Source organism: Canis lupus, chromosome 2 (genome assembly GCF_003254725.2).
Source record: "Canis lupus dingo isolate Sandy chromosome 2, ASM325472v2, whole genome shotgun sequence".
Lineage (NCBI taxonomy): Eukaryota > Metazoa > Chordata > Mammalia > Carnivora > Canidae > Canis > Canis lupus.
In genome coordinates, this window is record NC_064244.1 from 4,937,644 (window position 1) to 4,952,121 (window position 14,478).

General features: G+C 41.7%; 1 protein-coding gene across 16 annotated transcripts in view; it reads left to right on the top strand.

Annotated features, from left to right (window-relative positions):
• The window catches only part of ODAD2 (outer dynein arm docking complex subunit 2), a 349,216-nt gene that overhangs the window by 261,212 nt on the left and 73,526 nt on the right, over positions 1-14,478 (top strand). For 10 of the 16 annotated variants that reach the window (XM_049096769.1, XM_049096771.1, XM_049096774.1 and 7 more), the window contains one exon: positions 13,677-13,736. The exons of 5 other annotated variants lie outside the window; for them this stretch is intronic. In XM_049096769.1, the coding sequence (XP_048952726.1) occupies positions 13,677-13,736 (60 nt within the window). Of the gene's footprint in view, positions 1-13,676; positions 13,742-14,478 lie in introns of all 16 variants that reach the window. One more of the 16 variants, XM_035713386.2, reaches the window with a different exon arrangement.

The window sequence follows — 14,478 nt, forward strand, 5'->3', positions numbered from 1 at the left end:
GCCCCGAAAAGATCATTTTAGTTGATAGCCATATATAATATATATAAGTATAATTTTTTTATATAAGTATAATTTAAACAGATGTCCCAAAGCCAGTCCATTGATTGAATTTAGAAAATTAAATATCAGGAAGAAACTTACTAATTAAATAAATAACACAGCAGTAAAATTTTTGGGGTTTGGTGCCATCAGAACTGGGTTTGAATTCTGCCTATGGGTGCAGCTGCCAAGTCACCCTGCTTTCCCAGGCTCCATGGTTCTAAAAGGATGATAAGGGGGGGAGGAGCAAGATGGCGGAAGAGCAGGGTCCCCAAATCACCTGTCTCCACCAAACTACCTAGAAAACCTTCAAATTATCCTGAAAATCTATGAATTCGGCCTGAGATTTAAAGAGAGAACAGCTGGAATGCGACAGTGAGAAGAGTTCGCGCTTCTATCAAGGTAGGAAGACGGGGAAAAAGAAATAAAGGAACAAAGGCCTCCGAGGGGGAGGGGCCCGCGAGGAGCCGGGCTGAGGCCGGGGCGAGTGTCCCCAGGACAGGAGAGCCCCGTCCCGGAGGAGCAGGAGCTGCACCGACCTTCCCGGGCGGAAAGGGGCTCGCGGGGAGGTGGAGCAGGACCCAGGAGGGCGAGGATGCCCTCGGGCTCCCTGGGACAGTAACAGAGCAACTGCGCGCCCAGGAGAGTGCGCCGAGCTCCCTAAGGGCTGCAGCGCGCACGGCGGGACCCGGAGCAGCTGGAGGGGCTCGGGGGCTGCTCCGCAGAGGGGGCTGCGCGGCCCCGGGAGCAGCTCGGAGGGGCTCGGGCAGAGGAAGAGGCTCCGTGCGGAGGGGGCTGCGCGGTTCCAGGAGCAGCTCGGAGGGGCTCGGGCGGCAGCTCCGCGGAGGGGGCTGCGCGGCCCGGGAGCGCGAATCCACCAGCGCAGGCTCCGGAGCACAGGGCGCCGGGACACAGCCCAGGATCCGGCCTCCCCCGGGACAGGCAGAGGCCGGGAGGGCCCAGGACACCGAGGACGCTCCTGCCCCAGCTGAGCAGAGCAGCGGCCCCGCCCCGGAGCCTCCAGGCCCTGCAGACGGAGTTCCTGCCGGAGCTGAATCCAGGTTCCCAGAGCTGCCCCGCCACTGGGGCTGTTCCTCCTGCGGCCTCACGGGGTAAACAACCCCCACTGAGCCCTGCACCAGGCAGGGGCACAGCAGCTCCCCCAAGTGCTAACACCTGAAAATCAGCACAACAGGCCCCTCCCCCAGAACACCAGCTAGACGGACAACTTCCAGGAGAAGCCAAGGGACTTAAAGAACACAGAATCAGAAGATACTCCCCGGTGGTTCTTTTTTTTGTTTGTTTGTTTTTGTTTTTGTTTTGCTTTGCTTTTTGATTTGTTTCCTTCCCCCACCCCCTTTTTTTCTCCTTTCTTTTTCGTTCTCTTTTTCTTCTTTTTTTTTTTCTTTTTTCTCGTTTTTTTTCTTTTCTTCCCCTTTTTTTTTCTCTTTCTCTTTTCTTTCCTTCTTTCTCTCCTCTCTTTTTCTCTTTTTCCCAATACAATTTGCTTTTGGCCACTCTGCACTGAGCAAAATGACTAGAAGGAAAACCTCACCTCAAAAGAAAGAATCAGAAACAGTCCTCTCTCCCACAGAGTTACAAAATCTGGATTACAATTCAATGTCAGAAAGCCAATTCAGAAGCACTATTATACAGCTACTGGTGGCTCTAGAAAAAAGTATAAAGGACTCAAGAGACTTCATGACTGCAGAATTTAGAGCTAATCAGGCAGAAATTAAAAATCAATTGAATGAGATGCAATCCAAACTAGAAGTCCTAACGACGAGGGTTAACGAGGTGGAAGAACGAGTGAGTGACCTAGAAGACAAGTTGATAGCAAAGAGGGAAACTGAGGAAAAAAGAGACAAACAATTAAAAGACCATGAAGATAGATTAAGGGAAATAAACGACAGTCTGAGGAAGAAAAACCTACGTTTAATTGGGGTTCCCGAGGGCGCCGAAAGGGACAGAGGGCCAGAATATGTATTTGAACAAATTCTAGCTGAAAACTTTCCTAATCTGGGAAGGGAAACAGGCATTCAGATCCAGGAAATAGAGAGATCCCCCCCTAAAATCAATAAAAACCGTTCAACACCTCGACATTTAATTGTGAAGCTTGCAAATTCCAAAGATAAGGAGAAGATCCTTAAAGCAGCAAGAGACAAGAAATCCCTGACTTTTATGGGGAGGAGTATTAGGGTAACAGCAGACCTCTCCACAGAGACCTGGCAGGCCAGAAAGGGCTGGCAGGATATATTCAGGGTCCTAAATGAGAAGAACATGCAACCAAGAATACTTTATCCAGCAAGGCTCTCATTCAAAATGGAAGGAGAGATAAAGAGCTTCCAAGACAGGCAGCAACTAAAAGAATATGTGACCTCCAAACCAGCTCTGCAAGAAATTTTAAGGGGTACTCTTAAAATTCCCCTTTAAGAAGAAGTTCAGTGGAACAGTCCACAAAAACAAAGACTGAATAGATATCATGATGACACTAAACTCATATCTCTCAATAGTAACTCTGAATGTGAACGGGCTTAATGACCCCATCAAAAGGCGCAGGGTTTCAGACTGGATAAAAAAGCAGGACCCATCTATTTGCTGTCTACAAGAGACTCATTTTAGACAGAAGGACACCTACAGCCTGAAAATAAAAGGTTGGAGAACCATTTACCATTCAAATGGTCCTCAAAAGAAAGCAGGGGTAGCCATCCTTATATCAGATAAACTAAAATTTACCCCAAAGACTGTAGTGAGAGATGAAGAGGGACACTATATCATACTTAAAGGATCTATTCAACAAGAGGACTTAACAATCCTCAATATATATGCTCCGAATGTGGGAGCTGCCAAATATATAAATCAATTATTAACCAAAGTGAAGAAATACTTAGATAATAATACACTTATACTTGGTGACTTCAATCTAGCTCTTTCTATACTCGATAGGTCTTCTAAGCACAACATCTCCAAAGAAACGAGAGCTTTAAATGATACACTGGACCAGATGGATTTCACAGATATCTACAGAACTTTACATCCAAACTCAACTGAATACACATTCTTCTCAAGCGCACATGGAACTTTCTCCAGAATAGACCACATATTGGGTCACAAATCGGGTCTGAACCGATACCAAAAGATTGGGATTGTCCCCTGCATATTCTCAGACCATAATGCCTTGAAATTAGAACTAAATCACAACAAGAAGTTTGGAAGGACCTCAAACACGTGGAGGTTAAGGACCATCCTGCTAAAAGATAAAAGGGTCAACCAGGAAATTAAGGAAGAATTAAAAAGATTCATGGAAACTAATGAGAATGAAGATACAACCGTTCAAAATCTTTGGGATGCAGCAAAAGCAGTCCTAAGGGGGAAATACATCGCAATACAAGCATCCATTCAAAAACTGGAAAGAACTCAAATACAAAAGCTAACCTTACACATAAAGGAGCTAGAGAAAAAACAGCAAATAGAACCTACACCCAAGAGAAGAAGGGAGTTAATAAAGATTCGAGCAGAACTCAATGAAATCGAGACCAGAAGAACTGTGGAACAGATCAACAGAACCAGGAGTTGGTTCTTTGAAAGAATTAATAAGATAGATAAACCATTAGCCAGCCTTATTAAAAAGAAGAGAGAGAAGACTCAAATTAATAGAATCATGAATGAGAAAGGAGAGATCACTACCAACACCAAGGAAATACAAACGATTTTAAAAACATATTATGAACAGCTATACGCCAATAAATTAGGCAATCTAGAAGAAATGGACGCATTCCTGGAAAGCCACAAACTACCAAAACTGGAACAGGAAGAAATAGAAAACCTGAACAGGCCAATAACCAGGGAGGAAATTGAAGCAGTCATCAAAAATCTCCCAAGACACAAGAGTCCAGGGCCAGATGGCTTCCCAGGAGAATTTTATCAAACGTTTAAAGAAGAAATCATACCTATTCTCCTAAAGCTGTTTGGAAAGATAGAAAGAGATGGAGTACTTCCAAATTCGTTCTATGAAGCCAGCATCACCTTAATTCCAAAGCCAGACAAAGACCCCGCCAAAAAGGAGAATTACAGACCAATATCCCTGATGAACATGGATGCAAAAATTCTCAACAAGATACTGGCCAATAGGATCCAACAGTACATTAAGAAAATTATTCACCATGACCAAGTAGGATTTATCCCCGGGACACAAGGCTGGTTCAACACCCGTAAAACAATCAATGTGATTCATCATATCAGCAAGAGAAAAACCAAGAACCATATGATCCTCTCATTGGATGCAGAGAAAGCATTTGACAAAATACAGCATCCATTCCTGATCAAAACTCTTCAGAGTATAGGGATAGAGGGAACATTCCTCGACATCTTAAAAGCCATCTACGAAAAGCCCACAGCAAATATCATTCTCAATGGGGAAGCACTGGGAGCCTTTCCCCTAAGATCAGGAACAAGACAGGGATGTCCACTCTCACCACTGCTATTCAACATAGTACTGGAAGTCCTAGCCTCAGCAATCAGACAACAAAAAGACATTAAAGGCATTCAAATTGGCAAAGAAGAAGTCAAACTCTCCCTCTTCACCGATGACATGATACTCTACATAGAAAACCCAAAAGTCTCCACCCCAAGATTGCTAGAACTCATACAGCAATTCGGTAGCGTTGCAGGATACAAAATCAATGCCCAGAAGTCAGTGGCATTTCTATACACTAACAATGAGACTGAAGAAAGAGAAATTAAGGAGTCAATCCCATTTACAATTGCACCCAAAAGCATAAGATACCTAGGAATAAACCTCACCAAAGATGTAAAGGATCTATACCCTCAAAACTATAGAACACTTCTGAAAGAAATTGAGGAAGACACAAAGAGATGGAAAAATATTCCATGCTCATGGATTGGCAGAATTAATATTGTGAAAATGTCAATGTTACCCAGGGCAATATACACGTTTAATGCAATCCCTATCAAAATACCATGGACTTTCTTCAGAGAGTTAGAACAAATTATTTTAAGATTTGTGTGGAATCAGAAAAGACCCCGAATAGCCAGGGGAATTTTAAAAAAGAAAACCATATCTGGGGGCATCACAATGCCAGATTTCAGGTTGTACTACAAAGCTGTGGTCATCAAGACAGTGTGGTACTGGCACAAAAACAGACACATAGATCAGTGGAACAGAATAGAGAATCCAGAAGTGGACCCTGAACTTTATGGCAACTAATATTCGATAAAGGAGGAAAGACTATCCATTGGAAGAAAGACAGTCTCTTCAATAAATGGTGCTGGGAACATTGGACATCCACATGCAGAAGAATGAAACTAGACCACTCTCTTTCACCATACACAAAGATAAACTCAAAATGGATGAAAGATCTAAATGTGAGACAAGAGTCCATCAAAATCCTAGAGGAGAACACAGGCAACACCCTTTTTGAACTCGGCCATAGTAACTTCTTGCAAGATACATCCACGAAGGCAAAAGAAACAAAAGCAAAAATGAACTATTGGGACTTCATCAAGATAAGAAGCTTTTGCACAGCAAAGGATACAGTCAACAAAACTCAAAGACAACCTACAGAATGGGAGAATATATTTGCAAATGACATATCAGATAAAGGGCTAGTTTCCAAGATCTATAAAGAACTTCTTAAACTCAACACCAAAGAAACAAACAATCCAATCATGAAATGGGCAAAAGACATGAACAGAAATCTCACAGAGGAAGACATAGAGATGGCCAACATGCATATGAGAAAATGCTCTGCATCACTTGCCATCAGGGAAATACAAATGAAAACTACAATGAGATACCACCTCACACCCGTGAGAATGGGGAAAATTAACAAGGCAGGAAACAACAAATGTTGGAGAGGATGCGGAGAAAAGGGAACCCTCTTACACTGTTGGTGGGAATGTGAACTGGTGCAGCCACTCTGGAAAACTGTGTGGAGGTTCCTCAAACAGTTAAAAATATACCTGCCCTACGACCCAGCAATTGCACTGTTGGGGATTTACCCCAAAGATACAAATGCAATGAAACGCCGGGACACCTGCACCCCGATGTTTCTAGCAGCAATGGCCACGATAGCCAAACTGTGGAAGGAGCCTCGGTGTCCAACGAAAGATGAATGGATAAAGAAGATGTGGTTTATGTATACAATGGAATATTACTCAGCTATTAGAAATGACAAATACCCACCATTTGCTTCAACGTGGATGGAACTGGAGGGTATTATGCTGAGTGAAGTAAGTCAGTCGGAGAAGGACAAACATTATATGTTCTCATTCATTTGGGGAATATAAATAATAGTGAAAGGGAAAATAAGGGAAGGGAGAAGAAATGTGTGGGAAATATCAGAAAGGGAGACAGAACGTAAAGACTGCTAACTCTGGGAAACGAACTAGGGGTGGTAGAAGGGGAGGAGGGCGGGGGGTGGGAGTGAATGGGTGACGGGCACTGGGTGTTATTCTGTATGTTAGTAAATTGAACACCAATAAAAAAAAAAAAAAAAAAAAAAAGGATGATAATATGTACCTCAAATAGTTACTGAGAGGATGAAAATGACATATATAATATATACATCTTTCTATATAACATGACATGTATATACACACACACACACACACACACACACACACACACACACTTACATATATATAAAGAGCCTGCCTCGCAGCGGGTGCATCAGAATGGCTGCTGCTATCCTTAAAAGAGTGGCATCTTGCCAAGTTGAGCTGTGGTGTGGGGCAGGTGGCTTTCTAACAGGCTTCTCCCTGGATTCAAGTCCAGTTCCTGTATACCGAACAAATCAGACAGCAGCAAAGTCCTTGACCTCGATGTTCCCAGTGTAGACAGAATTTGGCGTGCTGGCCTGAAAAATGCTGTGTGGACAGCCCTGTATCCATGGTGGGATCTGACCACAAATACAGCTCCCCAGAGAGGCTGCAGGCAGTACTGTGCCCCCCTAGAGGGTAGCTCTAGCTTAGCTCTTTCCTGTAGCTTGACCACAATGCAGAGGCCACACTTGTATCTACAGGTAGGAATGTGCTGCCGTGGCCACCTCCGCACCTTAGGTTGTGTGTTTTGTTGGGACCTCTGTGACTGGGTGTAACCTCAGAGTACGCCCTACGGTCACTGACAGTATAAAGCCAAATAACACAGGATATTTCAGGTTTCTGTCTAACTACACACAACTATCTGTTAAAAGTCCTCAAGCCATTTCTTCAGAGACCATATGACTCAGATATGTGTCCCCCGAATGTGTGTTTGGGTTTTTGGTGAAGAAGGTGATGTGACAATTCAATGGGAGAATCAGTAGAAAACCTTGGCTTGTGGCTGCCCTGATCAATCAAGGCTTTTGCAAAAGCCTCTTCTGTGAGCAAATACCATACTCCTAAATCCACCACTGCCTTTAAGACACTAACATGGTTTCCTTTGCTCTGAATGAGGCCTCATGTGATGGACTCTTGCCTGCCTCTCTACCATCACACCCGCCTTCTTTCCTCACTGCCCTTGTGGCATGGACTGCTGAGTGTCCACCCACATCCCTCCTCCACTCTTTGATGCTAATTTTAGCACAGCAAATGGCTTCCAGCCACAGGATACATCTCTCAGCCTCCCCTGAATCTTGCTATGACCCTGTGAATGAGAAGTGAGAAGTGATGCACGCTACTTGTGTTTCTCGCCCTACATCAAGGCTCACATGTGTATCCCAGGTCACATCCCTCTCCCTACTCCTGAAGGCTAAAGAATAGAGACCACTGGGTGGCTTTGGACTCTAGCCAACCCACTGACAGTGGTAGAGCCACGTTACTGCCCCTGGACCACTTGCTCAGTGTCACATGAGAGGAAACAAACTTCTAGGTTGTTTAAACCACTAAGTTTGGGAGTCTATGTGAAAATAGTTTATCCTGGACTCAACATACTCAGGGGCGCCTGGGTGGCTCAGTAGGTTAAGCATCTGTCTTCAGCTCAGGTCATGATCCCAGGGTCTAGGGTTCGAGCCCCATGTCTGGCTTCCTGCTCAGGGGAACTGCTTCTCCCTCTCCACCCTGCTCTCTTACTATCTCTCTCTCTCAAAAAAAATAAAATACTTTTTAAAAAGTTAACCTACTCATAGGAGTTGATTTGGCAAGCATTTGGTACCTTTGTATGAAAAGACAGACACATGGTCTTGGATGGGAGACAGCTACTTGCCACGATGTACAAATGGAGAGCAGAGCAGGGGCTGACTGCTACTCATCTCTTCTGTTGGTGCCTCTGGGCTCCACACAAACCCAAATCTCTAGTAGGTGGCCCCACCATTCTTCCTGTGTCTGGAATGTTCTCCAAATGCCCATACCACACTTTGCACTGCTCACATCCATCCTTTGGGCTTTGGATTCACTCTTGCTCCTCCGGGGAGTCTGTATTTACTGCCTGCCTACATATGTGCTCTCCTAGCACTGCCTCCTCTTCTCTGTTGTATGGACATCACTGTTTGTCTCGGGAGACTATAAGATTCCTGAAGGCAGAAGCCAGGCCTGTGTCATGCACTTCTGCATTGCCAGGCACAGTTCATGCCATGGTGCAGAACGTAGTGAATATCTGCTGAATGAAGCAATGAACTTCTCCCCATTTTTAGTACTGCCACATAACCACAATTAGGATCGAAATACTAATATTTCGAAATGCTCTGCAAATGTGAAGGCAAACAAAAGCAGCATTTGAGGAGGGTACATATTTATGATCTTTTTCTTCTGCATAGCCACAGAAGCCCAGTGCTTAAATTGTTTATTTTTGTTTTTAAACAATACAGAAAGGGGTTGGGATCCTATAATGCATTTGACTTTTCAACTCTATATTTTCCCTCTGCTAGAGAAGTTTAATTTTTCTCTGTGATTTTTTTTTTTTTTTTTTTTTTTTTTTTTTTTTTTTTTTTAGTTTGTACCCTGGAAAAGTAAGGTGATAAATACAGGCAATCATTGCAAAGTATGACTATTGCCGGGCGCTAATGTTTTCAAATTGCTGATGATTTTTAGGGACACCACAAACTGGCCGCACTGTCAGTAGCATTTGGCAGTCATAACTGGCAGCAGGAAATCAGACTGTAAATTTAGAAAGCATTGTACCATATTTGGGAATGCACCTCAAAGTCACCTCCAAATATGTCATGGTCATGTAGCTGGGGTTCAGAGTGAAGTTAACTATCCCTTATTATGTATTTTTGTGGTATGTGAAAAACTTCAAAAAGCATGGCTGGGAAAAAGAGAAAGCCAGTTTGTTGCATCAAGGTAAAAATTTCAAAGCTTTTAACTTTAAAAATTACCACTACCAAGTTAGGAAAGCCATTTAGCACTGATACTTTCTTCATAAACACTTGACTTTACTGAAATAATTTTAAAATTATTTCTGCTACTTATAATTTTAATGCTCATTAAGATCATTTTCATAGTAATGGCTTATGTCAGAGTAAGCTGATAGGCTGAAAAGAGATACTTAGTTTTTTTTTAATTTTTTTTTATTTATTCATGATAGTCACACAGAGAGAGAAAGAGAGAGAGAGGCAGAGACACAGGCAGAGGGAGAAGCAGGCTCCATGTACCGGGAGCCCGACGTGGGATTCGATCCCAGGTCTCCAGGATCGCACCCTGGGCCAAAGGCAGGCGCCAAACCACTGCGCCACCCAGGGATCCCCTTAGTTTTAATACATGAGAACTTTAACATACCATAGGATCATGGAGAGGATAAGATTCTAATTGTGAATGTCTCCTCTTGAAATGCAACATTAAGTAAATCCTTTTACTCTGTGTTAAGGCATAACACTTGAGGAGAAAAAATAGCTTTGCCAATTACGTGTATTATGGTAATTCATCCAATGTGCTTAGGGCTCCTCTAGTGCCCCAAAGGAGGAAACCAGTTGTCATGTAAGTTTCTAGGACATTTGTGACAAAGTTCTGCACCAAAGCAATTCAAAATAAGTAAGCTTTGCTATGGTCAGGAAACCTGACAGGGACACAAGGACAAGAGAACAGATAGAGGGGGCAGCCATTCCTGGGCAGCCTTCTTGAAGGGTCAGTCCTAGGAATAATCTCACTGAACAGTTTAGAAAAAAACATACACAATGAAATCCAGTCTGTGAACACAAGTAAGCTATGAGGAATATTAAGCAGAGAGATCCAGTGTCATTGTGCCCAGACAAAAGAGTAGCTGGTTAAGTTTTATTTTGGACCAGAAAAAAAAATTCAAGCACTTTTGAAAAGGAATATGAGTTGAAATGAAAAAAAAAAAAAGGATCAGAAGGGCATTTTTAAAATCTCAGTTTTGTTTGTTGCTGGAGCTGAAATATGCAGAGCATCTTTTTTTTCCCATTTAAGTCCAATTTAGTTAACATACAGCATATAACTAGTTTCAGAGGTAGAATTTAGTGATTCACCATTGCATGTAACACCCAGTGCTCATTACATCAAATGCCCTCCTTAATGCCCATCACCTAGTTACCTCATACCTCCACTCAATATGCAGAGCATCTTAACCTCAAAGTAATGTTGATTGTGTTAGCCCCTGAAGACACAGAGATGAAAGTAAGGGGTTCAGCCTTCAGGAGAAGCTGTGAGTGTGTTTGACTGCAAACCAGTATGGTGTAGGAGTAATGGTCCACCACTGGTGGAGGTGGGCATCTAAAAGGTCAACCACAGCTAGATCCTGGCCCCACAGATTACACATAGCAAACAAGGGAGCCACATGCTCCTATAAGACCCACAGGAGAGTTTTCAGGAACAGAGAGGCCCCATTGAATGAAAGAATTGCTGATGGAGGCAGTTGACTATGACTACAGATTTCAAGATCAGGTGCAGGCATGATGGCCCATGGACCAGGGAAAACTAGACACACCTCAGGAAATGCTAGCCCCGGGAGTCCAGGTCCAGAAATCAGGCCAGACCACCTCCCTCTCCATGGGTACTTACACCAAGGGATGCAGTGTGTATATATGGGTAAGAGCATGGGATCTGGAGCCTGTGTTCAAATCCTGGCTTTCCCAAACATTGCAACTTTGGGCAAGTGACTTAATCTCTCTATGCTTTAGTTTCCTCATCTGTAACACTAGACTATTAATGATAGTATTTAACTTTGGGTTTGTTGAGAGCATTAAATGAATTGACATATATAAGGCCCTTTGAATAGTACCTGATACCTGGCAGGCATTAATTGTTTGTTGAAATCTTAGCTATTGCTATTATTAGTTCCATCCTTCCCAAGGGATACCTATCCTCCCTGCCTCTCCTGGATCTTTAATGGTGGAATGAGTGGAGGAATGTCATTTCTGGTAAAGACTGGGTGATGATGATCTGAGAAAGCTTGCCTGAGCTTTCACTTATATCTGGCCTGGGCTTTGCTTTGTAAAGGGAGAGATCTTCCCCACCACCCATTCCCTGAGTCACTGGGCACAACAACCAGAAAGCTGGGAAGTCATTTATTCTCTGTCTCCTGGGTTCCCCTCCACAAGGCAGAGAGAGGGCTATTACCCTGGGCCACTGGCTGCCATATGCCTTGCTTCTCACCCTGTACACTTCTTGAGAGCTAGACTGTGCCTTTCCTATAGTGCCTTTCACATCACATCCCATCACAGGTGATCAGCAACATTTTCTTGATTGACACAGGAAACAAAGAACTGCCCCACCTGCTTATCATACCCAAAAAGATGTAATAGAGAAAAAATTTACTTAAAAGTAAAATCTTCGGATCCCTGGGTGGCGCAGCGGTTTGGCGCCTACCTTTGGCCCAGGGCGCGATCCTGGAGACCCGGGATCGAATCCCACATCGGGCTCCCGGTGCATGGAGCCTGCTTCTCCCTCTGCCTGTGTCTCTGCCTCTCTCTCTCTCTCTGTAACTATCATAAATAAATAAAAAAAATTAAAAAAAAAACGTAAAATCTTCCCAGAAATGTAAGATATGTATTGAAGAAGCTAGATTAACATAAAATTAGTATTGATACAAATAAGCTACTTTAGTAACCCAGATCCAAGTAGATTTTAAAGTAAGATTGAAGGAATGACTTTATGAAAATGTCTGGTCAGAATCTCTGGACTGGTCCTGGAATCAGCTTAGGGATGTGACCCATTCCAGTTCTCTCAGGATACAGAGACAGGGTGAATAAATAAAAAAAATCTTTTAAAAAATGTAACACTTTGGTATATAATTGAAATTCTGTAGACTAAGTATTTGGCTTAAAAAATATCTTCTCTAAAATTTGTAAACAAAAATTTTCAAATCTGGGAACAGTAAACAAGGCTATCACTCGTGTAAAACTCAATAGCAATGTGTTTGAACTGTGTTCTACCAAATGTCTAGCTAAGACTATCGGAATAGAGGGACTGAGTTTCTGGGATTGTGGTGCAAGTAGTGGTTTGGGATAGTTGTTGAAAGGGTACAAGTGTAGATTGGGCAGATCTGTGTGGAATGAACAAATGATGAACAAGCTTACATCACCAGTTGAGGAGTGAGAAGCAAGGAGAGGTGTTTTGCAGTGAGAAAGAAATTCTAGAAAATGAGCATGGAGACCAAAGTTTGGCCCTCTTTCTATGGTGAAGATGAGTGGTTTTTTTTGCATATCATAGAATCAAAGAAGGTACCAGAGAGTCACTATGAAAAACAAGAAGAAATAGGCAGAGTTCTAGGAACCCAAGCCCTACTTTTTCTTCAGATGTTCCATTTTGTCTTACATATGATATTTATGTATATATGAATTTCATGGGATAGTTAAGATTCAGTTTGAGGGCAGGAGAGGAAAAGATTTCCACTGCTTAAAAATTTTTTTTTTAAAATCACTGGCCTAAATACCATGCTTAGGGCCAGCCCTGAAGTTCTAAACAGCTAACCTAGCAAAAACCATGCAAGGTGGGCTCTGAAATGAACACAGTCTTTGTGTTCATTAATTAATAAAATTAATTCAGTTTCTTTCACTGAAATTTTAAATTCTTACACAGATGACACTAAGAAGTATCCTTTTAAATAATTTTAGCAAAAAAGAGAAGACTAAAATTAATATTTAGGCATATATTAAAAACTTCAAGGATTATCAGGAGTTTTTGTCAGAGTTGTTGGAAACATTACTTTGCAAAATTAATGGTCATATTTTTGGTTGCCATTTTTACAAATCTTAAACATTCGGTGGGTTTTAAAAGAGAAATTAAGTAAGCACAATCACATTTGACTTACTCCTTCCCACAAATTGTATCACAAAAGGAAAACATTTCCCAAATGGGTAGCAAGTGATGAGACAGACTTCTAAGGCACACTTGATACCAGTAGGGTGCAAGGAAAGGAAGACCAGAAGAGGCCTTGAGAATGAGGTTAAGTCAACTGGAGTTTAAGAAAAGCAACCATTGGGCAAAAAGAATCTTTCATTTAAGGTTATTTCCCAAGAAATTAGTCATTTATTTTCATCCTTATGAGCTTAGTTCCAATTTAGTAGGAGCAGGGAAAGCTATTTCTTTGACAATGAAGAAGAAAAAATGTGGCTCTTCTCTCCAGCCTTGTGCTTTATTTTTTTTTTCCATATTAAGCTGCTCTTAAAGCTGAAAAGAAATCAAAATGAAATTGGGAAAGTGGTTTCACTAAAGGATTTTTTTTTTCCTTTTCAATTCTTCAGCTTCAACTTTTCTGGATATCTTTCCATTTTTGCTCCCATGCAGGACGAATTCTATATCTAGTAAGGTATTTTAAATATTAACATGTCTTTGGTTTTGAATTCCTTCTAATAATGTGCCAGTTTTTGGAGATAAATATAAATGCAAACAATATAACATTAATAATTCAGACTGATTCTAGTATTGAGGAGTATTGTGGAAATCATTATCCCTTTTAATATATCCATTTTGAGATAATGCTTGGCCTTATTTTTATAGTAAACAATTTTAAATTTTTTCTTAGTTTGGCAAGATATAATTTTATAGTTTGACATCAGACTTTATAAATTCTTAGCATTTGCTAGAGCAAAGTAAACCAAACCAAAATCTTTCCAATGATAATTTCTTAAGGTAATTAAGCTAAATACCTTCTTATAAATGGCGCTTATCTTTTATTGTTTTAAAATACTTCCATGTGAAATTATCAATTATAGACCTACGTCTGTATTTAGTAGGGATATTACTCACATGAACTTGCATTCAAGATTAAAAAGAAAATTGAGTTACAGGCAGAAAATAATTTGACTTTCTGTCCTACACCTACAAACTTATCCTTAACTACATTCAGTCTATACACCTCTCTTGTCTTTGCGTGTTCCTTCTCCTGGCTATACTCCACTATACTCATGATCTCATTTTATCTCCAAAAGCTGGAGATTTTGACATTGGCTATTCCCTCTAACTTCTGCATATTTAATCTTAATATCTCATTGCCTACTTACTCATTTCATATTGCACCATCAGTTGATCACATCCACTATGGAA